The 27017-nt window shown below is 39.0% G+C and overlaps 1 protein-coding gene across 1 annotated transcript; it reads right to left on the bottom strand.

Annotated features, from left to right (window-relative positions):
- Positions 1 to 6454: 6454 nt before the first annotated feature.
- On the bottom strand, positions 6455 to 25992 carry LOC135786519 (cytosolic phospholipase A2 zeta-like). The gene is made up of 20 exons (XM_065295978.2): positions 25857 to 25992; positions 25575 to 25647; positions 24209 to 24345; positions 23903 to 24031; positions 23768 to 23808; positions 23576 to 23618; positions 23321 to 23378; positions 22921 to 23078; positions 22559 to 22675; positions 22432 to 22466; positions 15071 to 15209; positions 14551 to 14687; positions 14117 to 14339; positions 13809 to 13926; positions 12948 to 13085; positions 9816 to 9923; positions 9458 to 9637; positions 7166 to 7335; positions 6874 to 7060; positions 6455 to 6722 (listed from the first exon to the last, which is right to left on the bottom strand). Exons 1-20 carry the CDS (start codon positions 25863 to 25865, stop codon positions 6514 to 6516), a joined length of 2409 nt encoding a protein of 802 aa, XP_065152050.1. The 5' UTR covers positions 25866 to 25992; the 3' UTR covers positions 6455 to 6513.
- Positions 25993 to 27017: the final 1025 nt, after the last annotated feature.

Here is a 27017-nt window from a genome sequence, read left to right as displayed (position 1 = left end):
TCATGAATATCAGCTGATGTCACTCACATCTCAAACTTGTCTTCCGCCATTTTGAATACCTGAAGTGGTGGCAAATGAACTAGGAGCTATGCCTATAATATGTAATGAGCATCAAAATCCCTATTTTTACAACACTAAGGCGGCTCGAAACAACATGATACTTTGCTCGAAGTATCACATGTGTCCACACGTGAACTCGAGCATTGAGAACATTGTTTGTGTACACAGAGTTTACTAAAAAGTAGGGATGTGCCTCAAGCCGAAAACATTATTCGGAAGTGTACGGATAATAGCTTCAAAAGGAATAACGAATTAATCCGAATAACAGAAAAAATATTCGGCAAGACATAATCACATGTTTACTGGAACAGCGCTTAATTATTAACCTCTTAAAGACGAATAATGTGTGAAGTGAATGAGTGCGATCTATAAAATGACATGAATTACATTTTCTACGAGTCCCCTATTTAGAAACGCTAAGCTGTTTTGGAATTAGTAAAAAATCTTAAAAACGCTGCTAATATCAAACTTCTTTTAACACATGTAAGGAACCACCCATCGGCCCAACGACGGTATCCAATGGCGTGGGCGAAGGTATCAGCGTGTTTTGTCTTTTCTTGGCACTTCTGACAGAATAATTCCATATCAGGATTAATTTAATTTCTTTGACCTCTGTGTTTAAATTATAATCTGACTCCAATTTAATATAGCAAGAATTTTGTGCATTATTCCAATTATCTGTTAAACATAATTTAGATATTTGATTATTTATAAATTCCCATAGTCTTAGTTATTCGTTCATTAGGGACCTGATATCGCACAGGATATACGTCTGCAAGGGCGTAACTTTGGGTCTACCCTTGGGGGGGTTAAACTCCCGGCATTTATTTATTTATTGAATCATTTTCTTGTGTAAAAGGTAACATGCTAATTTGCCTTTCCTGTATTAGAAATACATTAGTGATACTTTTAGTCCAGGATAAGAAATAGCAGATAAGAAACTGTTCACACATTATAATTAGACTAGTGCGCGTCGAGAGGTTAAAGTTTATTATATACCAAAGCAAAAGCAAAATTTAAACTGAAGATTATGACATGAATTGCAATTATCATAAAAATAAAGTAAATAACAACTGAAACATTTGAATTAAATCTTTCTAATTATCTTGTTTAAAATCATGTTGCTTGTTTTGAACTAAGTCAAAACTGATTTTTAAATAATAGAGCATACTGATATTTAAAATATTAAAAGAATATCTGATTATTTATTAATTTAGATGAAGATTAATGAGAACGTTTTTTTAAACAATTCATTCTGTTCACACACACTCTGTAGCCTATGGACTTCGATAATAATGAGCTTAGCAAGTTTGTTGTAATGCTTATTATGCTTTCGTAAATTCTTGTCCATACCGATGTTTGTGAACTATTCTGTCAGTGCACGTAATTGCGTGTCTGTGCGTTGCGTTTCGGATCAGCGCGAGTCTTGTCGATCTTAATAACTTTTTAACATAAATCACTCCCGAACTTTATTTCTCTTAATAATTTAAACATCAAGCAAGTCCTTCATTTTATTTTCAAATTCCTGCATGTTTTTAAACAGAAAGCAAGATGTCAGACATGACACGCATCTAAGTATATTAGGTTAATCATTTCACTCTCAGAAAACGTACAAATAACAATACGTTTAGATGTTTAATTACTATAGTATTTGAATCGCTAGACGAGGGATTAATGTAGGCTACTTATTTTTTCTGAAAACCTCCCACTCATTTAGAGAGAATGGATCACATATGTAACTGTGCTGAAAGAAAAAAATAAACGCTTAAAGGTGATGTACAGTCAACACGCTCTCAAGTTCAACACACATAGACACAAGCTGTATGAGGCTTTGAAAATGAGAAGTTTGTTTTCCATGTGTATTAGTCATGAGAATCAAGATATTTGTCTTTTTGATTAAATTATTTTTAATAAATATTTACAGTTATTTAAGTTATAATTATTATAAAAGCAAAAATTCATTTAAAATGCCATTTTCATGTAATATGACAAACTTCCGGTTTCATCCGAATACAAATACAGAAACAAATACTGACTATCCTGTACACCCCCTACTAAAAAGAAGGTTTTGAACAACTGACTTTGGTTGTTTTGGCGTCCGCTCGCCGCCATCTTGCCAGTAAAGATGTATCGATCTCCGAATGCACCGTGAGGAGGGAGGAGAGTAAAGATGGATAGCTCCTAAAGCATAGTTCCATATAAATGCACGGATAATTCTAGTTGAAAAAGGAGCCTCATATGTGATTCATTCCCTCGCATTCGGAAATCGATTCTGTATGTCTGGCAAAGACTGCGAGCGGATATAACAGATTGAAAGACTGTCAAATAAAAATTTAGATATAGTTTCCCAGACTTACCAAAACAATGAGAAAGACAAAAAATATATAAAAATAGTTTTTTTATTAGTTTTTTAACATAAATTTGATGATAACAATCTTAAAATAGCATCTCCAAGGCCCAGGGAAACAATAAATCAATGAATTATTCAATGTTCTGTCCCAGGGTTCAACAATACCCAAATTCAATCCAGTGGGATTAAGGCTCCTGCTGGCATAAGCTACAACTCTCTCTCTACCATCCTGTAGCTGTGCCAACACAGCCCCCAAACCTCCGAAACTGGCATCAGTGTAAAGATGAAAGGGTTTTGATAAATCTGCATATGCCATGATTGGGGCACTCACCAGAGCAGTCTTTAGGGAATCAAATGATGTCTGGCAGTCTGGGGTCCAGTCAATGGCCACATTTCCTCTCTGAATACTAGCAGAACCTACTAAGAGACTTTCAGAGGTGCTGTTATTCTAGAGAAACCCTTCACAAATCTTCAGTAGTACCCCACAAACCCTAGGAATGATCATACCTGCTTAATTCTTTCACCAGAAATAACATGGCCAAGGTAGGTGACTTTTCCTTGGAACAGGTTGCATTTATGGGGCTGCAACTTTAAGCCATGGGCTGCCAGCTTCTCAAAAACCTCCTCTAGGTAATTAATATGGGTGTCGAAATCTGGGGAGTGTACAACAACATCATCCAAGCTGAAAGATTGTGGGTGAATTACAGAGGCCAAAGGGCATCCTCTGGAACTCACACAAGCCCAAGGGTGAAGTGAATGCAGTCTTCTCCCTGTCCTTTGGGTCCACATCTACTTGCCAATATCCACTGGCCAGGTCAAGAGTAGAATACCAATTAGCTAGTTTGAGGCTGGTGAGGGATTCTTCTATCCTGGGCAAGGGATAGGCTCTTTGTGGGTTAGGGCATTCAGCTTCCTATAATCCACGCAAAAACGGCAGGATCCATCCTTCTTCACTAAGACAACCAGTGCTGCCAAAGGGCTGGAGCTTTCCTTTATGACATCATTATCCAACATTTTTTGCAGAAGTTCCCTCAATTCAGGGTAAAGGCATGGTGGAACTGGCCTGTAGCACTCCCTACTGGGCGGTGCAGAACCTGTAGCTATGGAGTGGAGGACTGCATTGGTCTGACCAAAGTCCTCATCGTCAGCTGCAAAGATGTCTCTCCATTGCTGCAACAGTGAATCCATCTTCTGTTGCTGATCTGTTGTCAAACCCTCACCTTTCAGCAGGCTAACTGGATGCTGAACTTTGGTACTAATATAGTTAGTCTGGATATCCACTTCCACCGCTCTTGGATCCAAGCTCTTCTAGACAAGGTCCCTTTCTCATCGAATCTGCCTTGGATCAACTTGGAAGATATTAGCAAGGGGGCGGCATTGAGGTATCAATATGGGGTAAGGATTGAGATTACAAACCCTTATCGGGGGCGTCCTCCCACCACATTAGTAACAGTCCTGGCCACCTGCCACTCATCATCTCTTTCTAGGGCCTCCACCAAAGCACAAATATCCGACCTGGTTTCTGCACCACAAAGGTGTGTCCACAGCACCACCTCACTGTTAGGGGGCAAATAGACTGGGTCTTGGGGAGTCAACCGGCAGCCATATTGCGCCAGAACACCCACCACACCAGCTTATTAGTGGAAAGGAGACAGAGAAGACACATCCCTACTCTTTTTCGAAAGACATCCTGGGATTTTTTTAATGACCACAGAGAGTCAGGACCTCGGTTTAACGTCTCATCCGAAGGACGGTGCTTTTTGACAGTATAGTGTCCCCGTTACTATACTGGGATGTTAGGACCCACACAGACCACAGAGCGAGCACCCCCTGCTGGTCTCACTAACACCTCTACCAGCAGCAACCTGGTTTTCCCATGTGGTCTCCCATCCAAGCACTGACCAGGCTCAGCCCTGCTTAGCTTCAGTGGGCAAGCTGTCTTGGGCCATAGGGTGATATGGGTGCTGGCATATTCTGCTTTTGACAGAAAGCAAAAGCACTCTCCTATTCCCTTTTGCTTCATGTGACATGGTTGTACCAAAGACAGTCAGGCCAGAGTGGACTCCCTGAAACCGCTCTTTCCAGCAATGTGAAATGACATTGATCCCTAGGATACCTCTTTCAGCACTCAGGCACTCATCCTTTACAATAATAACCCCTTTACTTGGCACAGTGACTCCTCCCACTGAAATATCCAAAATGGCGTAGCCAGTATATGGGATTTGTAGTCCATTAGCTGAAAGCCAGTGCAGATCTTGTGGACTTCGCTTCTGCTCTTCACACAGTCATTTCTGAAAGAAAGTTTCACTGAACAATGTAACTTGTGAGCCTGTATCAAACAAGCAGGGCAAATTTACTCCTGCAACAACAACTTCCACTCCTGGAAATGTCCGTACCAGGGATGGTTTGTTAGTTTGGTTTCCCTGGTCCCCCTCCCCAACCACCAGATTTCCTCTAACCTGTCTCTTGTGTGTGTAGGACGGAAACAGGCATCTGAGACAAGCTGGGAGCCAAACAACTTAGCACGGCTTGGAGAGCTACGGAGTCGATCACGCACCCCTACATCCATTAATTGTGTTCCATTTTGCCTCCAGGAATCAGAGGAAGGCGCCACGTGTTCAACTAAAAAGGAGAAACAAGGAATAGAACCTCTAGGAAGTCCTAATACTTACCCCAGGACGAAGGAGCTCCATCCTTTTTACCCTTGGCCCTCTCCTCCTCTGCAGAAATAAAGGAACACGTCAGAGCTATTTTAAATCCCCCTTTCCCCATCCCAGTTGATTTTAACTAATTTAAATAATGTTTGTTTTAACTGTACTTACTTGGTCTCGTGTTTGGTCATTGGGGTGCTTTTGGGGACCTCCTCGAGGTGGACCGTCCGGAGGGGCATTAGTGGCCTGCTCCGGTTGGTAACACATACATACACATTAGGGATGCAACAGTACAGTTTGTCCACGGTTCAATTCAATTTTCGGTTCTTGTCCACAGTTTTCGGTTCGGTTCTGATGACTTGGCCCATTACGGTGTTTTAAAATTAATCTGTGCTTGGGTAACAGGAACAGTTTTACCTGCAATTCTCTTTATTTTATGTAAATGCAAAAATCATCTTACACATTTCTAGTTCATTGAGTAATATATATTAATAATATCAGATATAATTAAATAAAGATATATAAAAATGATATCCCCTTCAAACTGGGGAACACATGAATTCTTACATTTTACAAACATAAACACATGTAAACATAAATTGGCCATTTTATATACCTGTACTTACAGTACTAAATTAAACTGTACATTGTAAATGATGGCCTTACTTGTATACCTTACTGCACTACTGTCCAACATCATTCTATGCTGTAGAAACCAAAAATGTGTTCCTCAATCAAGATAAAAATAACATAATTTAGCATGTACTGAATCAATAAATGTGTTCAGCCTATGTTAATGTTGTTCAATGTTACATTCAACACATTTATAAACTTAGCTTTCACTGCTATTCTACAATCTCCGTTGTTCAAATGCATTGGACTTGGTCATTTTACAAATTCAAAAAAGTTAGATTTCTAGTTTTGTTAATACAGTGTAAATTAAACATTATGCAGAGGTCCTTCTTTCTATGATCCATCTAAGAGGCTATACATATTTTTTTAAATATTTGAAGTTTTATTCATTTCAGCCAATCAACTAACTGTATTAGAGTTTTGGGTACACTATATGGTACAGGTGTAGTTTTTGACAATTTAAAAGCATTAAAAAAGACTTAACAGGCTTCCTGTAGGCCTTACTGGATCATTTACAAGTGGTCAACATTTTCAAGAGTTTCTGAGCTTTTTTAAGGCCCTAAAACCTTAAAACAGTCTTATGAAAAACATTAGGATTTCCAATAGGGCATATGTACAATAGAGTAAATGGATTTCCAACAAAACATAAATTGACAAATGCTCTTATTTTATTCAGGTGTTAACATCAATAAAACGTTTATGCATACACTGTTGACATAGTGAGGGATTAAATTAAAATGTCCATCCAGAAAAGTAAAGCAAATACTAAAAAGATCCAGATCACTGTTCCTACGACTTTTGTGACATGAACTTGTCCTTTTATTTGGATTTCCTCTTAACTGCTTGGTTCAGCATTTTCAAAATGACATCTTTGTTGTTTAGGATGTTGTAGGAAGTGAGGTTAATTAACTTGTCGTAGTCCTCCGGTGTGTATGTAATGTTGCGAGTGATGTAAGGGGAGGAGTCACCAGTGAGGTCAACATTAACATCTCCCTCCTTCAGTTCCGTTTCACCAACTCTTTTCACACCTGCATCAAACACATCATTATAATCTTTATTGCAGAGAGGTTTTTGAGCAAGGCCTTAATCAGAATGTTTGAGGAATATCAATATAGTACTGCCTTACAAAAGCTGCATTATGAATCAGCATGGAATGCCCAAAGTGTTGGGAGTGCTTACCAGGAGCCTTGAATTGTTTGAATGTGATGTTGACAAAGGGAAAGTGAATCACTATAGGAGCCTCTGGATTTTCTTGATCCTCAAACACATAAACTTCCTGTATCGGCTCTGACTCCATCTTTTTGAAATCAATCTTTGGAAATGGAATCTTGCGATCAATACAGTAGTCATAAGTTTGCTTCAGGATCTGTTGGGTACATTCAAACATTACAAAAAATTTACAACAAACAAATATTGCATTTTCATATTTCACTTAAACCAAACATTTACCAAGCGAACAGATATAACTTACTTTAAACTGGTCTTGGTCCCAGGAGTAGTTTAGAGAAAGAATGACATCTGCATGTCTTTGAGAGCCTAACACAGGGATGAATCCTGAATTGATGGCAAATCCACCGTCAACTAAGCTAAGCAGGGAATCCATTGGAGTCAGGGTGTTAGGAAAGGCATCTGCATGTTTTTCTGCAGATAAACCAGTAAGGTTGTGTTAGACTATAGTGTATGCCAAAACCAACATGATCTCACAGAAAGTCGTGTTAAAGTCATGAAAAATGTACTTAATTTATTTGTGTCCATGGCACAAATTCGCCTTTTTGTGCCTTGAGCATAAATGTATTTTTTGTGTCACCCGTACAAATGTCTATAAACAGTTTTTTGGGTCCGTGGCACGACTTTTTTGTTCGTGTTATTTTATGTATCATTTTCTCATTTATTCCCCTATTTTTAAATCATTGTCACTTGGGGTTGGGTTTGGATGTACTGTTATGTATTGGTTTCTACATTTCTCGCCTGGAGTTGGGGTTCGAGATGGGGTTTGGGTTAGAATGTCTAAAAATGTAACAGAAAGTGATTCTAACCACATGATTTTCAACAGATTTTCAGGTGCAAAAAGAATATATTTCATGTAATGCCAGACAACACTAAATGGCATTTACATCATTTAACAGACATGCTGCAACTTCACTGTATTATTAAAAAATTATAGTAAATCTATGAGTGCTTAATAACTGGTAATTAATGATAACTCATCAGTCTGCTTTGAATGTAATGGATTAGTATAAACAAAGACTTGTCATTCCAGCTAGGAAATTTTTTTGTGCAAAAATGAATTATACTGTTATGTGAGCATCAGTTGTAAAAAATGATAAAGCACACATATTCAGAACCTTTAGTGTGCAAATGTAACTGAAAGATATGCAGAAGTCACTTTCCAAGTAAAGCTTTCAATACCTTGGCTTTATTAGGGCCCGAGCACCGAGGAGCAGGCCAGAATGTCCTGCACCATAGGTGCAAAGCCCTATTGTTTTTGATCAGATTCTTCTGCTTTTTCTTCTCCGAAATGAATCGCATTTTTGAGGGCCTAAACATGCTCGAAAACTCATGAAACTTTGCACACGTGTCAGAAGTGACGAAAATGTACATGTGGTATAGACGTCAGAAGTGGGCGTGTAGAAATGGCTCGATAGCGCCACCTGCAAAATTTCAAAAGAACAACCCTCCCGCTACGAAAAACGTACAGATACGAAATTTGGTAGGATCATCTATCACCCCAAGACCTACAAAAAAGTCCCTTGGAACCAGGCTCTATAACCCACAGGAAGTCGGCCATTTTGAATTTTCACTGTGATTTCTGTGCAAATTTTGGCATTTCCAAGCTTCGTACTTTAACGAACTCCTCCTAGAGATTTAATCCGATCATCATCATATTTGGTCAGTATCATCTAAAGGCCTTTGCGATGTTAAATTGCGGCGCTTTTGACTTTTCGTTGGAGGGCGTGTCAGTGGCGGCCTGACAAATTTTAGCGTTTTCCCCATGAAACAGGATGTTGTTCTAACTCAGGCATACAATGTCCAATCTGACCCACCCTTCACATGTTTGATAAGAGTCCCGGCCTGAACACATTTCCATGCCAATATTCAGCTTCAGTCCTAGCGGCACCTAGAGGTAGCAGGAAATGCCTTGTTTTACGCTGTCATTTACTGTTCTCAGAGATTTAATCAAATCATTATCATTTCAGGTGAGACTGATCTTAAGCCCTTTGTGATGATAAATTGTGAAGATCTTGACTTTTCGTTGAAGGGCGTGTCCGTGGCAGCCTCGCAAAGAGTGATGTTTCGCCAAGAAACAGGAATCTGTTGCAATTCAGGCACACATTGTCCGATCTGCCCTATACTTCACACTTTTGATAAGGGTCCTGGCCTGAACACATCAATATAACAACAATCAGTTACAGTCACAGCACCACCTGCTGCACACAAGAGGTATGGCATATCAAAGTTCCTTTAAATATCCACCTATATTTACCCACTTAAATTTAAATCCACCTGGTTCAATGCTTTACTAAGGCCATAGGGTGGCGGTGCACATGCGTGCGAGGGCCCTTCCATCGCTGCTTGCAGCTTTAATTCACTTAAAAATGTTACTAAATCATTAAGTTTATTTGCATAGAGTTAACTTTATTTTTGTTAAACATCTGTTATAAGATCATTCTCGAAATATTAGTACTTTATTCCTCAAATATTGTTTTTAACATGGGACTTAAGCACTTTAACACTTGTGTTCAGTGATATGTATGCTCTTGACCTTTCCATGCAACGAAGGCAGAGTTCTCACTGTAATCCCGGTGTAGCTGCAGACCCCTCAGAAAGTTGGACATCTGGCTGATGATTGGCCGACTGTTCATAAAACTGCTCACCATTTTAGCGGAGTCAGCCACTGGGCTCACCACAAACGTTCTGAGTGGTTTTGGCTTATTATCAGTTTCTTTAAAAGATGCAGAGTGACAGATAATTGATACATAATCATTAACTCACTGTGTGTAATCATGCACAACTGAAATATAACATGTATTATCCTGAATTCTGAATTTGTAAATATTTTTGGTTGGCATGGCAGCTGATTGTAAATTAAACCTACCTAATACTCAATTACAAACTCTTACTTGTGTTACGCGCTTCCTTTTCAGCCCCTGGGCTCCATGAGGGGGTGATGCCAGTTGCGGCAGCCCAGATACTTGTCAGATTCAGAGAGAAAACACTGCTCCATATTCCTAAATGTGCAAAAAAAAACAACAACATTTATATGCATATTTATACATTAACACTGTATAGATAACACAACATGCAGTTTTAAATGAAGGTTTTTATTATGAAGAAAAAAACAAAATCCAAACTCAAATGGCCCTGTGTTAAGAATTGTTTGCCCCCTAAATCTAATAACTGGTTGGGCCCCCCAGTAGCAACAACTGCAATCAAGTATTTGCGATAACTTGCAATGAGTCTGTTATAGTGCTGTGGAAGAATTTTGGCCCACTCATCTTTGCAGAATTGTTGTAATTCAGCCACATTGGAGGGTTGTCGCCGATGAACCACCTTTTTAAGGTTTAAGGTAGGATTCAGGTCAGGACTTTGACTAGGTCACTCCAAAGTCTTTATTTTGTTTTTCTTCAGCCATTCAGAGGTGGACTTGCTGGTGTGTTTTGGATCATTGTTCTGCTGCAGAACCCAAGTTCGCTTCAACTTCAGGTCAGGAACAGATGGCCAGACATTGTCCTTCAGGATTTTTAAGTAGGCAGCAAAATTCATGGTTCCACAGCAATTCTTCCAGGTCCTGAAGCAGCAAAACAGCCTCACCACCACCATATTTTACTGTTGGTGTGATGTTCTTTTTCTGAAACGCTGTGTTACTGGGACATACACCTTCTAAAAAGTTCAACTTTTATCTTATCAGAGTATTTTCAGAAAAGTCTTGGGGACAGGCCGGCCCTGGGCATAGGCGGAATAGGCAAATGCTAAGGGCGCCGCCGACCCCTTGGGGCGTCCGTGCGCCCAAATTATTATTTTTTTATATAATATAAATATTTTGCACAAGAAAACAGCAGTTATTAATGAATTATTAGTAGCATAATATCTCGGAAGATCGTGTTGTTAAATAGCTCTCTGGCTATACTGCACTGAAGCGGCAGTTTAAAATATAAACCCAGAATTCAGCGAACGTCAAGAACAAGAAAACGGAAACAACAATCAGACAGAGACGCGGAATTTACATTATGTTACACAGACCATGTTTAAATTTCAATGTTTCTGCACAGAAATTTGTTCACTTTGTTTGGTATTAATAAGCTGCGCATTGGAGTGCTGGCCGCGGTGCTGAAGACGCGCTCGGACGGAGTACTGGTGGCAGCACAGATATTTACGTGCAACCTATTGGAAACTATTATTCGTTATTATATAATTATTATTCGTTATTTTACTTTATTACTTCCACTTAAGAAGAGTTCTGCACTTTTTATTTCAATATTTCTCTTTATATAAATACTATTTTGTACTTAAATCTATAATTTCATTATTTTACTAACCCAACTAACTCATCTGCGCTTTCCGATAGGTTGCACGTAAGGGGAAAAGTATAGCTCTCTTCCCCTTGAGAAGAGTTCTGCACTTTTAAACTTAAAAAAAATATATCTCTTTACAAAAAAAACCTTTTTTCTTCCATTTAAAAGCTGTAATTTCGTTATTTTACTAACCCAACTAATGACTCCTCCACTTTCCAATAGATTGCACGTAGATATCTGTGTATATGTGCCATCACGCGTCTTCAGCACCGCGGGGAGCAGCCAGCACTCCAATGTGCAGCTTATTAATACCAGACAAAGTTGAAAACATTGACATCCAGAAACATTGAAATTTATACATGGTCTGTGTAACATAATTTAAATCCCGCATCTTGGCCTTATTGTTTTTTTCTTGCTCTTGACGTTCGCTGAATTCTGGGTTTATATTTTAAACTGCCGCTTCAGTGCAGTATAGCCACAAAGCTATTTAACAATGAGCACAATCTCCCGAGACACTACAACATGCTACTAATAATTCATTAATAAGAGCTGTTTTCTTGAACACAATTAAATATTTCAAGTTAAATGTACAGTGTTAAAACATCTAAAAAAGACAAGATTTTAACAATGTCAAGATCAAATGCCTGAGTAACAGGGTATTGTGTGTATGTGTTTGTGTGTTTGTGCGGGTTTCCAAAATATTTTCAAAATAAAGAAAAACAAGACAAAGCTGTGCAGTTTGTTTCTGTGTAAGTTTATGAACAAAATGATTGGAACACAATTGTGATTCTAAAGGGCACCAGGTGAAATCTTGCCTAGGGCAGCAAATTGGCCAGGGCCGGCCCTGCTTGGGGATGATCAAAATGCAAAACTGGCAAAACTGAGACCGGCCTTTATGTTCTTGTTGCTTAGCAGTCGTTTTCGCCTTTGAACTCTGCCATACAGGCCATTTTTGCCCAGTATTTATCTTATGGAGTCATGAACAATGACCAAACAACCATTAGTCCGAGGATTTTGGCATGTGACCAGACATTTCTTTTGCCGACATATATGTTTGTCTTGCCTAATACTACCAAATGATATCTACTAATTCTTGTTGAATCTGTTTGCACAGTCGATCAGACAACAACTTCCCTCATTTTAGACGCATTTTTGTGGATCTCATGCTACATGCTAACGCTGTCGCTCAGACTTTTTGCCACTCAGTGTGCGTAACCGCAGTCACTTTCGCCAAAGGTGACATCACGTGCATACCCTCTATTTAACTGAATTCTCGATTGCGAACAGGTGTTGCAGTAATCAGGCCTGAGTGTGGCTAGAGAAACTGAAGTCAGCTGTTATAAACCACAGTTAAGCTCTATGCAAATCTGGCTGACGTCACTTCTTGTTGAGGTTCGAAGTTTTCTCAAACAAAACTGAGTGTAGCTAACTCCTCCCCCTCCCTTCCGTGCTTTCTGAAAGAGTCATGAACACACCCAACCCCCACTCCCAAATCCTTCTTGTCGTTTATTGGCTGGAACACTTTGTTATGTTTCGTGGTGGTAGGTTTGACCACTTTGGTTTTGTTGCAGTTTGTGGAGCCTGGGCTGTCTACAGAGAGTTTTTTACAGTGTGTTTAGGGAACAGGCAGCTGGCAGATAGTAAGGAGAAGTTTTGCTGTATGAAACAAAAATAAATTATGGCCTAAAACGCGTGAATTCACTTAGAGCACCTTTAATTTATGTACACGTTCAAACTCACCCAACAGAAAGGATAATCTGGTTTCAGGAACTTTCTTGACCAGGTGACCAAGATAATATTCACTCCCAAAGTTCTGAGCAGGTACAAACCCGCCATACTTAGAAATGCCAACTTCATATGGGGTGAACTCACACCATTCTAAATGTGTAAAAAAAACAAATGGGCACTAGATTAAAAAAATCCTATACTGTAGGTACAGTACTTTAAATACAATCCCATTCAAGTCAGAATGTTCCAGTAAATTATATTAGTGAACTGGGTGTGCTGGCAGTGCTCCAGTCATCGTTTCAATTCCCAGGAATATACATACTGGGAAAATGTATAAATTACACACTATATGTCGGTTTGTATAGAGTCACCTGCCAAATTTGTTGAAGTTACATTTATACTTGTTTATACTTTATTGTATTTTATTCAATTTTTTTGTTTGTTCCACAGAAATACCAGGTCATCTCTCCAAACAGGGTAGTATTCAATTCTCCAAGTATTTTATAATTGTACAATTTTGAAAAAAAAAATTGTGTGCAGTACGCTGTCAGATAAAAATTGTCAAAAATTTCCCCAAGCTGTCACTGGGTAAAAATGTTCCCAAGCTGTCACCTTTTAAAAATTACACCTTTTTTTAAAGAATTCAAATTAGTACTGTACCTCAAGGGAAAATATTAGTACCAAATGTATTCATTTAGGTTCTTAAATAGAACATATTAGGGCCTTTTCAAAAGGTACTGCCCCAGTGAAAGTGAGCATGGATGTGCCCCAGACTACAAACAGAACAAATATTTTCTAGTATTTAGTGTATCTGTCCCTTATTGTACAATGTTATAATACATTGTACAGTATAGAATACAGTACAGTACATACCGGCCTCTGCTGTAAATTCTGAATTGCCGTCCTTCATATTAACAGCTGTGAAGATGGGTAAAGGATTCTGGCCTTCTGACACTGCCTTCTGCATTTCAGTCAGTGTACCCAAGGGTTTCTATGAAAGAAATGTATTAATTCATCTACAGTAGTTATTTTCACTCTAACTCATTCTTATAGATGTAATAGACTTGTTTACTATATCACGGACACATTCAACATTTTAAATAATGCCCCAATTCAAAAACTATTGCTATCCAACATCATATTTCAACATAGCTACAAAAGAATATTTCTATATTTAGTACCTGTCCTTGTATAAGATACTCTATAGCTAGACCCAACATGTCAATAAGAGAGACAATATGCCCTTCTTTTCCTCTTTCCTCCATCTTCTTTTTGTAGTACAACAGCTGCTCACGGGAAAATAAACTGAATGTACTTTTAGAGATTTCTTTCCGTGAAGACTCTATAAACTTAATGATGTCACTTTTAGACCAGTTAGGGTCGCCATAAAGAGAAGCTAAAGTCCTGAAAAACAGAGAAAAAAGGTTCTTAACAACAGATCTGCCAGATTCTTTAGAATAACTGAGATTTATACTATAGTGTGACCCATTGGCGGCTTTCATTTTAAAATTAAGTTAATAATGCATATCTTTTTAGCACTCTTTATTTTACAATGTATGTTTTCAGTTTTTAACATGCCACACATCGTTGTTGTGCCTGTAGCTTTTTTGCTTACCAGGTGGAGCCAGAAAGCCCTGTGATGTAGCTGACAGCATCAAGGAGTTGGAGCTTCTGCAGACCTCTAAGAGCTCCATAGGTGCCCGTCATTGCTCGAGTCCCACCTCCTGAACACACCACAGCTATCACTGGAACCTGAGGAGTCAAACACAAACATTAATCACAAATCACATCAGACCAAATGTGCAATGCAATTGGGTTTTTCCAAGTAAATGGGATAGGGGACATTGGGGTTTCCAATGTCATGGGATTGAGTTTACATGGAAATGCTGCACTTTACACATTTATACATGTTATAGCATGTATATTAATGCATTTAACATGAATATTTAATTCAAAGTAGCTTATCATTGGTATTCGGTATACTTTTTCTTAAATCAGTGATTTCCGTATATGTCATTTAACTACATGCTCAAAAAACATCACTTTTGAGCTAGACATGGGCATGGACTGTAGTATATCGTAGGCCTTATATAAAATATATATAAATTGCTGAGTATCTGATTACTCAGTAATACCTTGCTGGGTTCAAGTGGAGTGGTGATATTCAGAACTTTCTGAAGGGCCTGTGATACAACTTTACTCCTCTTTACCAGAAAAGTATTTTCTTCCTTCGGGATATCAAAATCCAGACGTACATCGAGCTCTTCAGTAAAACTATAACACATAAACATTGTTACTATAAGAAAAGGATGGATTGAAACGTCTCGGTTATGTATGTAACCCTTGTTCCCTGAAGAAAGGGAACGGAGATGTCACATCATGACCGACAAATTGGGAACCACTTTGCGGAGACCAATCTACTTCGAGAAACGAACAAAACACCAATACACTTGGCATGCAGGCACATACACACAAAATTATCTCACAGTATTCTTTTTCTAATAAAAACATTTGTTTGTCTTAAGAAACCAGTTAGAAACCTGTGCGTATTTGTTCTTAAAGAGACAATAACCTCAATTAACCTACTTAAAGGATAATTCCGGTATTTAACACTTTGAGTCTCATTTCTGGTTTGTTTTGGATGAACTACACTGATGGACACAGACATTTTGACAATGGGTCGTGTCTTGAGTTTTTGACTAGTTTAGAAGCGTCTCTTGACTGCTTCAGAATGGAAGTCAATGACCATGCACAAACATGTCATTAAAACAACACTTAACGTTCATTTTCAAAACTGTGCTACTCACCGAGTGGTTTGTGGTGTTCGTTGATGATTAAAAACAAGTTGTGTAGCGAAAAACAGTTTCTGTTGTGTTTTATTTTGGATTTTGTAAAATTCCATTGACTTCGCTTGGAAGACTCATTGCTCGCTGATATATATCACTCCGCCGCCGGGAAACAGAAATGGTTCTGTTTACATGTGGTTGTAGTTTTTTCGCTCAGTTTCTCTCAGAAGAAATTTTTCCCATATTTGTAGAGCTGGACCAGAATATTCGAATATTCGTTCCGTGGGTTGACATTCGATTTTTAGTTTTGAAATATTTTACAGCGTTAATGCAGAGCTTTTGCCAAGCAGAAAGTGCGCTTCACGCTCCCACTCTATAGGTGGCGCAGAGAGACCAACATCCATAGCCAACAGCCACCAAACGCCACCAGTAGAAGAGATCGCCTCGAACGGAGAGCGCTTCCTGCTTTGGCATTCACGCTAATAGTGTTGTAAATAACGTTCAGTTTCTTGCAAAAACTGATTGATTTGCTTCACACGACGTCAATATGTCACACAGAGTTATGGGGGATTACTGTTGTATTGTATATATATATATGCTTTAGCTCTTAAAGTGTGCGGATCGGTTGACTTGCATGACGGAGCACTGGGGTTTCTGCAAAATATCTTCTTTATTGTTCTGCTGATGAAAAAACATATTGGATGGTGTAAGTGTTATAAATAAACTTGATTTTGAAAGTATGCTACCATTTTATTACAGTTTGTTGAACTTCGTTCATTTATTTTCGTTGTTTTATTTAAATAGCCTACCCTTTACGTTGCCAGTAATTACTGTGCTGCTTATTTCTGATACGGGAATGTTTGTTTGTTAGAAAATGTTAGGCTACCTTATTAAAAGTATTGCTCCTGTGTTTTGTTTCACTAATGCTGTTCTCGCAGGACGCGTGACAGGCACGCCGAGTGTGCTAACGCTTCAGACTCAAATATAGAGCGGAAGTATATACCCGGTTGTGAGGTATCTGAAAAAATTGTTCCACTATAGCAGTGTTCTTCACTCCCAGCCCTGGAGAGCCGGTGTCCTGCAGAGTTTAGCTCCAACCTTAATCAAACACACCTGAGCAAGCTAATCAATGTCTTCAAGATCACTAGAAGATCACAGGTAGGTGTGTTTGATTAAGGTTGGAGCTAAACTCTGCAGGACACCGGCTCTCCAGGATTGGGAGTGAAGAACACTGCACTATAGCAAATAACACTGATTGAAATCATACATTGCGCCAATATATTCGTTTTTAATCATCAACGAACACCACGAACCACTCAGTGAGTAGTACAGTTTTGAAAACAAACATTAAGTGTTGTTTTAATGACATGTTTGTGCATCGTCATTGACTTCCATTCTGAAGCAGTCAAGAGACGCTTCTAAACGAGTCAAAAAGTCAAGACACGTCCCATTTTCAAAATTTCTGTGTCCATCACTGTACTTTAATGAGACTCAAAGTGTTAAATACCAGAATTATTCTTTAAGTCTGTGTCATTAATGTTAATCAGACAACCCAAGACAAACAGAAAATCACTCCTGTTGCTCTAATAATAATAATAATAATAATAATAATAATAATTAATTTGTACAACAAAGACAGTGTTTTTATTCATTTAATTCGATTTCTGTACCTAATGCTAATTTTAGACCTTACTTCAGAGCCGGCCCAGCCACTAAATGACACTGCCAGCTAGTGGTTGAAAAAAAAAATCATACATCAAAAGTAAATAAAAGTAATAAAAAGAAATGGACCTACAGCGCTCTTTATCAGGCATCATGATAAGCACAGTTGTTATTTATTTAGTTTTTTATTATGGCGAGTTCCCCGCAAATCTTGTTCCTGACTGACCCTATGATGTCACTCATCACTTGATCATTGTCTGTCAGACTAGGCTTGTTTGAGATGCAGCTTGCCTTGCCTGGAATTTAGACGAGAGCAGACGGCTGCAGTAAGGGCAGGAGTGAAATAACTGTAGGCAAGCCGGACGCCTCATGAATCTCGCTGTGTTGTGGACTGCAAACGTCAGCAATGGAAGAGATCGCGTTTGCGTATTTTATTATTAAATAGATGCAACTGAAATACCAACAAATGCATTTACATTAAGATGTTTATAAGAAGAATCAACAAAGGTAAACTGTTCATTACTGGAAAAGGCTACTTAGTACTCCAGTCTTGAAGTCTTTACATTGGCTCCCTGTCAGATTTCGGTGGACTTTAAAGTTCTTATGCTTACATATAAAGCTTTAAATGATTTGGCTCCTCACTATCTCATTGAGCTTTTAGTTGCCTACACCCCTGTGCGTGCTTTGCGCTCCTCTGAAACTGGCCTTTTACTAGTTCCTAATACCGGTTTAAAATCTATGGGTGATAGGGAATTTTCATCTGTCGCTCCAAGGCTTTGGAATTCCTTGCCTGCTCCAATGAGGCGAGCAGAATCCCTTAGTGTTTTTAAATCCTCCCTTACATCTTATTTCTTTAGGGTAGCTTTTACTTAAAATTGAACTCTCTTTTAACTCACTTATCCTGACAGGACGTTCTTATTGTGTGTGGTTTTATATTTGACTTGTTTTATATATTGTTTGTATAATTGTTTCTTTTTTCTCTTGTGCAGCGCTTTGAGATGCTACTTTTAAAGGCGCTATAGAAAATAAAGTTTTTATTATTATTATTATTATTATTTAAGTAAATATTGGGATGTAACGTAAGTCTAGTGGTATAAATTCGTTTTTGTGTGAAATATAAACAGCTCATAGTACAAATAATTCAACACCAATACAAAAGTTTAAAGGAATTAAAATTTATATATTTATATTTATATTTATATATATGTCATAGAACAAGTTGAAAAACGCATCTCGCACTGATCACCGTTGATCAGTTATGCGCAGATTTAGCTCATCTATTAACTTCAGCCTATTAACTTTTGTTATGCTTTTTACATAAGGGATAATATATAGTGAGGTGGTTGTTATAGCGAATGTTAGCTACTTTTAATCTTGTTTGTGGTGTTTTAGATATTATTGTTAATCTTGCTTATTTGAAAAATGTAAACATTGAAGTGTTCTAATTATTTTATATAATATTTTATTAAAATGTTATTCTATTTACTATTTCATTTAAATTATATATAGGCTGTTGTTTGTGCCTCTTAGACTCTGGTGTCAATAAAAAATGTTTCTTTGATGGTCAGTGAAAATCACTTTATCAGTCTTTTTTATCAGCAAGTTCATCAGTGTATGTTCGTTGCACTGCACTGCCATTCAGTTCAGTGGGATCATATTTTCCTGTTAAGACATCAAACATGGAACTCAAATCAAGAACTCAAGGGGCAATTTCCCTGACAGGAATTAAACTAGTCCTAGACTAAATTAAAAGTAGGCTAAGAGCTGTCTAAATTTAAAAAAGCTTGCACTGACATATCTTAAAATACACCAGTGCCCTTAGTTTTGCCTCAAAATGCACACAAGTAATGTTTTTAGTGAGACATGTTTGTTAAAATTAGTTATGTTTTCTAATTAAACTAAGGCCGAGTCCTGGCTTATGATAATTCCTGTCCAGGACCACCCCAGGATCTTTTATTGTCATTCTGTAGGCTACATGTTGCCACATAAGAACGAAATACGTACTCAGGACCAGCAGCGTAAAATGATAATTAACATAATTTTTAAAAAAAACTTGTAGATATAATATGTACAGTATAGTCATAAGGTAGTCATTTATTTTCTTTAGGCCTTACTTAAAATGGTCAAATGGGCCCCCGACCAAATTTTGCTTAGGGCCCCCGAAGGTCTAGGGCCGGCTTTGCCTTACTTAATGTGCAACTTTGTTCTTTTTTATAAATGTTTGTAATTTGAGTTTTATTTGTTACAACGAGACTTGACTTAGACTCTAGCCTGGAGACTTGACTTGGACTCAAGCTCAGAGACTTATGAGCATCTCTGACTATACACACATAGTAACCCCACGTAGGGAACACAACTAACCTAACACAGGTTTACAGAGAATACAGCTAGTGATAGACTGACAGCCGATGCTCTGCAACAACAGCCATCATGGCAGTGGAGGAGTACAAAAAACATTTTGCACTAATGGCCTTTCATAATGGTGCAAATGTGCAGCACCAAAATAGAGGCTGCAAGCCGACATATAAGCAGACCTTTGGTGTTCTCACTGGTTTGAAGAGAGAACCCGAGAGGATACTGGCTTGATATGAACACTGTAGAATCTAGTGAATGTATTAGGTGTCACCCAGCCTGCAGCTCTACAAATGTCTGTTAGCGAGGAATGGTGAGCCAATGCCCAAGATGATGCTACACTACGTGTAGAATGAGCAAGTAAATTAAATGGGCAAGGCACGTCTTGCTGTTGGTATGCAAGGGCTATAGTATCCACAATCCAGTGGGACATCCTCTACTTGGTCACAGCTTTCCCTTTCTGCTAACCATCGTAACAGACAAAGAGTTGGTCTGAGGTCCTAAAGCTTTGCATTCTGTCTATATACACACACGTAGTGAACGTACAGGACATAAAGCCATGGCTGGGTCTGCCTCCTCCAAAGGCAGTGCTTGCAAGTTCACCACCTGATCTCTGAAAGGAGTGGTGGGAACTTTGGCCACGTAGCCAGGCCGGGTCTCAGTGTTACGCTGGATGCAGCGGGCCCGAACTAAAGGCACAAATCGTCAACCGAAAATGCATAAAGCGAGAGTACTGGAAAACAACTCCTGGTGGTCCAATACGGTGCAACTAAGAGCATGCTCTCCTTGTCCTCCCTGATTTTACACAGTGTCTGTGCGATAAGGCTCAGTGGGGTAAATGCGTATTTGCGCACACCCCGCAGTCAACTGTGTGCCAGTGCATCCACACGGAGTGTGCCCTTGGTTAATGAATAGAACAGGCGACAATGGATTGTCTCTGGAGATGCAAACAGATCTATCTGCGTTCTGCCGAAACGTTTCCAAATCAGCTGAACTGACTGGGGATGGAGTCGCCCTTCGCCGTGCGCACAGCATGAGAGAGCGTGTCTTTGTGTTGAGCAAGCCCAGAATGTAAATGGCAAAAATGGACCTCATATGCTTCTGACTCCATAGGAGGAGATGACGGGCGAGATGCGACAGGTGACGAGAGCGTAAACCGCCTTGGCAATTGATATACACAACAGTCGCAGTGTTGTCTGTGCGAACTAATACGTCTTTGCCTCGTAACTCGTTGCTAAAACGGACAAGCGCAAGATACACAGCCCACATTTCTCGGCAGTTTATGTGCCAATGCAGCTGGGGTGTCATCCAGACCCCTGAAGCCACAAGCCCGTCAAATGTGACACCCCACCCTGTGTTGGAGGCATCTGCATACTATTGCATGCCTGGAGATCGGTCTCAGAGGCATACCAGCCCACAGAAACGAGTGGTCTAACCATGGAGTGAAAGTGCAACGACACGCTGGTGTTATGATAACATGGTGGACACAGTCCCTTCTCGGGACTCGGTTGTGAAGCCAACACTGAAGCGGTCTCATATGGAGCAGCCCGAGCAGTGTCAAGGCTGCTGCCATATGTCCCAGGAGCTTCTGAAATTTTTTTAGCGGGACCGTGAACGTATTCAGGCAAGGCAGTATTGACTGTACACGCACATCTGTTAGACATGCTGTTAAATCGAGTCCAGTTCCATCTCGAGAAAAGAGATCCTATGCACGGGGCAAAAATTGCTTTGGTTCCCAGTTGATCCAAACACCCAAACGAGCTAGGTGTTTTAGAGTTAAATTTCTGTAATCGCACAGAGTCTGACGTGATTGAGCTATTATGAGCCAATCGTCTAGATACACGAGAATGCACGCACCTTTCTCTCTCAGGGGTTTTAAAGCCCCTTCCACTACTTTGGTGAATACAGGGTGCGAGAGAGAGCCCGAATGGGAGGACTTTGTACTGGTATGCTCGCCCCTCGAATGCAAAGCTGAGAAATGGCCTGTGTCGGGGGAGAATCGATACGTGAAAGTACACGTCCTTCAGGTCGATGGATGCGAACCAATTGTTGGACGAGTGCATGGAAATATGCATTAAGGCGTCAGCATTTTGAATGCATTCTGTGAAGTGCACGGTTCAGCGTACGCAGGTCCAATATCGGTCACAAGCCAGAGCTTTTCTTGGATACAATAAAGTAAGGGCTGTAAAAATCCTGACGTCATCTCAGCTGGAGGGACCGGTTCGATTGCGTCATTCGCCAGTAGGACAGCAATCTCCACACGAAGTACGTGTCCTTTGGCAGCTCTCACCTCAGTAAAACAAACGCCTGAGAATTTGGGGGTGCCGGAAAAATTGTATCCCATAGCAGAGACGAATCATGCCCAAAAGCTAAGATGACGGGCTGGGAAGCTGTTTCCACGCCCCCAGATACCGTGCGAGAGGTAAAAAAAAAAATGCCACTGTATCGTAGAACACGTGCCACCCATCTCCAACGGCAACTCTGACTGTGGATAGAGAGTTACCATTGGACAGACCAGCAGACAGCAAGTTCATTGGCATTTTGTTAGTTTCTCTAAGTAGATTGGTCTCCGCGAAACGGTTCCCAATTCTAAATAGTTCCCAGAACTAAAAGATACTGTAACCCAAAGTCTGGTATCACATTGTAACTAAAACTAAATAACAATTAATTAAAATTATTAATTTAAGGTTTGTTACCGATCATCCGCTTTCAGCTCCACATAAACTTTTTCCTTTAAAAACATTTTCCATTTTAGAAAGGTTTGTTTATATGCACACAAATGTCCACAAATACTGTATAAACAATGGTCTTGCTAGTTCTCACCTGTGCCAGGGGCAAAGACACTGTAAATTGGTAATTGGATGGTAGTGGTTTTAAAGGGATAGAAGTGCCAATGTCTTCACTCTTTTGATTTGCACCATCAACTTGATTTTCCTCAGACTGGACAAACAACACAAGAAGTGCAGAACAAGAACAAAACATTAAAGTTGGAACTTGAACATTTTCAAAACAATCATTTCACATACTGAGTCTTCCATACTGATTCCAGGCTACGGTTAAAAGCAAAAGAATAAATGTAAACAATGCATTATTACTGTTATTATAGCAGCAAAAGTTACAAATACATGAGGGTACTTCCCACAATTGTCACGTGTAAACAATGCCTGTTGGGGTCGATGACGTACATTTTCACCAAGGATTACACCTGTAAGATTAAGTTCAGTTTCCAGGTTTCGATTGATGTAATAACAAAATGTCTTTAAGAATTTCTGATTCTCCTCTTGTGAGTTGACATGATCCTCTTTATATCCCCCTTTCAGGTTCAACACCATATTACGTATCTCTGAAGGATACAAAACAAAGATCCACTTAACCCTAGGATCATATCATTCAAGTTAAAATTGCTCTGTTAACGTCATCCAATTTGTTCATTTTTAAAATATGCTGTGAATATAATTTATTTAATAGAGCTCAATGCTTGTTTTCTATAACATTGTCTTTAGACTAACAAATATCTAGTCATTTCTTGAATAACTTGTGTGAAAACATTTGCTTAGTAGTATGCATGCAAATATCTGCATTTACCTCCAGAGTTCTTAAGAAGCTTGTCTACCCCCACCGTCAGCTCACAAAAAGGACCTGCCTAGTTTCAAAGGACAACATAATGCTTATCCGGAAAGATTATCTATATACTTTTGGTACTTGAAAATGTTATTGGTGACAGAACCTGTGGCCTATAATATTGAAAATATAAGTACATAATCTGATGTCACACAAATGACACATTTAACAAAAAAAAAAAAAAAAAATTATATATATAACTGCAATATGGGTTCTTACCACCAACACCCCATTAGACATGCATGGGGTCGGCACCTCAGAGCTGCAATGGACAAACACAGGCAGGACCACTACTAAGTTCATATTTATGTGCATGAACATACATGTTTATTGAGGAAAACATGGCATTGCTCCCAATGTGCACGGTGCAAGCTGTGGCAAATGACCACTAAAATCCTAGGCAGTTCTTACCTGTTTGTCATCTCAAACTCCACCCACAGTTCATCTTTGGTCTAGGAGAAAAGGTGAAACACCACATACACATGTTAAATATTATTGAAGTTTTCTTTTCAATTGTATGCCATGATGTGTCGACATAGCACTCACCGTATCATTTAAAATGAAAAATTTTTTCTCCTTCTCTAGTGTGAGGTTATCAATGTCAAACAGGACAGTGGCAATATGATTATCTCTCATATACGGGTCATTGTCATAGACCTGGAACTCCACAACATTCTGTGAGGTGGAGAAGAGAGGTGAAATTAAACTCAAGGACTCAATGTGCATCTTAAAGAGGAATGTACTTTTAAAAATAAAGTTATTTAACAAAAAAAAATTGCCTGAATTTTACTTTAACCAGATGGCATTCCACCAGACATAATAACAGATACAGACAGCTGCCTATTAGTTTACCTTGACATTGCTCTGCAACCTAAAGTGGAAGGTTTCATTCCATACAGGTGTGTTGTTATTTGCAATCGTCTTGGTGCGATATGTACGGGCAGATGCCGTGGGTAAGTTCAAGATAACATAGCAGTCAGCTTCAGACACTAAGAAAAATATGTGATATGCTTAGAAATAGGGTGTTGGCAAAAAGATTTAAACCTTTAAATTTTCATTCACTTGACCCAATGCACAAACAAAAGCTAAATTTAGACTGCATAAAAAGTAAAAGTGAAGGAATAAAAAGCACAAGGTCACAAACACAGAGCAAGTCGAAACGATAGCGCAGCTGAAAACTGTAAACACACTAGGGGTTAAACCAACTAGTCTACCTTAATGCAATGTCGTGAAACTTTAAGCCTGACATCGACTAGTCGCGTTGATCACTATATTTTTTTATGTATTGTTGCATTGTTAACATTAGGGATGTTAACCGATGACGTTTGACCGATGGTTGACCCCTGTCTTTATTATTGTTTGCACTTTCTCAAACTAAAGCGCAGTCTCTTCGGAGCTGTCATTTTCTTAAATGAGCGCGGCAATTTTCAACTGAGCTTCACAAACGCCTTTATTTTCAACGCAATCATCTTGTACCTAAACTATTTCGAAACTAAGCAGCCATTTGTCCTCCTATTCGGCACCACGTTTGCGGGACTCTCGTTTTGCGCTGTGGGAAATTTAAAAAAGTGTGCGCGTGCGTGCGTGTCTGTAACAGTGTGAGCCGGAGGCAGAGCGCAGAGAGATGCGACAGAGTTGCGAAATTGCAGGCGCCGAAATTGCAGGCGCAGCTCGAAATGGCTGTTATTTCAAACAGCGTAGCATATTTTAAATGGTTTCAGCTAATGAGGCTCGGTGGCCAGTCAAGAAAATGTTTAGTTTTCGCCATCCCTAGTTAAAATTAAGTTGCAACATTGGAGCAGTATAATTTAAGCATTGTTATACCGACATGCATCGATAAAAAATGCTCTAAAACGGGAGTTATTGTTGCATTGTTACGTTAAGTTGCAACATATGAGCTGTATTTTTTTTTTCATTTAAGTTGCAACATAAGCTGTATAATCAGCATCTGTATTAATGTTCTGCTAATAAATTGTGGCATGTTGCAAAGCAGTCCCATCTCTTGTGTTTTGTAAAATTAACATCAACGACTAGTCGACGTCAACTCAACTTTGATGTCATAACAGTCGACTTTAAATAAAAGTCATTCAACCCCTAAAACACACACGCTTAAACTTGCTGTCATAGCATTTTTCGAAAATCCTTTAGAAAGTAAAAGCAACAAAAATGAAGTTAACGTTGTTATTTGGATACTGATAAAATAGGCTTCTTGACTTACAGTAGTCGCATTTCATTTTGATATTCCCATGTAAAACCTTGACTGAAAGATTCCAGTAAGGCTTGACCTCTTTCTGTTGAACAAATACACAGTTTAGAAATAAACAGGTCATAGATCTTTAATTTTTATGTTTTATGTGTTATTTACATTATGAATCACATGATTTACATTGTTTACAGTAATTATAATTCCCATGGTTGAGAGAGCTTTTGCAATAGTGCAAAGATTTATCTATCAGAATAAATACTTTTTTATTCCAGAGAGGAAACAACATTAGCTTACCTTAAGCATCGTTGGATCCAGATATCTCTTGAACCAGCAACTGATGAGATGTTGAGGAGAGTGCTACAGTATATGGCAAACTAAAATGCCGAATGTTGACAGCTAGAAAAGCTAGTTTTCCCGTTTGTAATACTGTATTGTATGTTCATAGAATTCCTTAGAGACAAAACAGAATGCTCAATATGTAAATATATGATCCACAAAGCTGCCAGTTTATATAACAATAAAAACAAGACACATAAATACAAACGTGACAACATTTTCTCTGCAAGTAAAACTACATGAGAAGAAACAAAGGATTTTAGTATTAAAGACAGGGCCGGCGCTACCTATAGGCAGAGTAGGCAAATGCCTAGGGCCTCCAGTTTGGAAGGGGGGCTAACTGCTAAATCCATGTGCGCTAGTCACTACTGACAGCATTAAATAAAGTTACACGTTCTCACATTATTCTGAAAATTAGAGGGGTGTGAGGGGCCTCCAACATAAATTTTGCCTAGGGCCTCCAAATATCTAGAACCGGCCCTGATTAAGGAATTTAAAGAACTTAGTGTCACGATACATAGACCTAATACAGAACCCAAGTGCAAGACACAGATGTACAAAAATGGGAATTTATTGAGACACACAAAAAAAATAGAAATCAACAACCCCACGAGGGAGCAAAATAACATAAGGATTACAGAATATGATGGGACACTAAACTAGATAACACAGAACAATAATCTCACAGAACACAGAACACAAAACACTGGATAAACTAGACTAAACTGACAAAGTACTCACACGGATGAAACAAGGCATGGAACAACACATGGTACAACAATGAACAGGCACAGACTAACAAACACAAAGACCGAGAACTAATGAATACAACAGGTGACATGGATTAAACAATGAGGGTGACAAGGGAGCGAGGTAAAAGTGACAGGACAACGGGAAAACGTGGTCTAGTAAAACCTATACTAAGACCACGTGATCCCACACAAAACATGGGCCTGTCATGATCCTGCCCCAAGACTAGATTAACCAAAGGATAAGATGGCAGAACCATGACACTTATGCATTAGCCATTACACAACTATACTGTCATGATCCTGCCAGTTTGTCAAAGTTATTCATAGTTGTTCATGATCATGTGGCAGGATTGTGGCGATACTCATG

Source organism: Paramisgurnus dabryanus, chromosome 17, assembly GCF_030506205.2.
Source record: "Paramisgurnus dabryanus chromosome 17, PD_genome_1.1, whole genome shotgun sequence".
Taxonomy (NCBI): domain Eukaryota; kingdom Metazoa; phylum Chordata; class Actinopteri; order Cypriniformes; family Cobitidae; genus Paramisgurnus; species Paramisgurnus dabryanus.
Note: the sequence above shows the minus strand (reverse complement) of the source record. Positions and strands in the feature narration are given on the sequence as shown.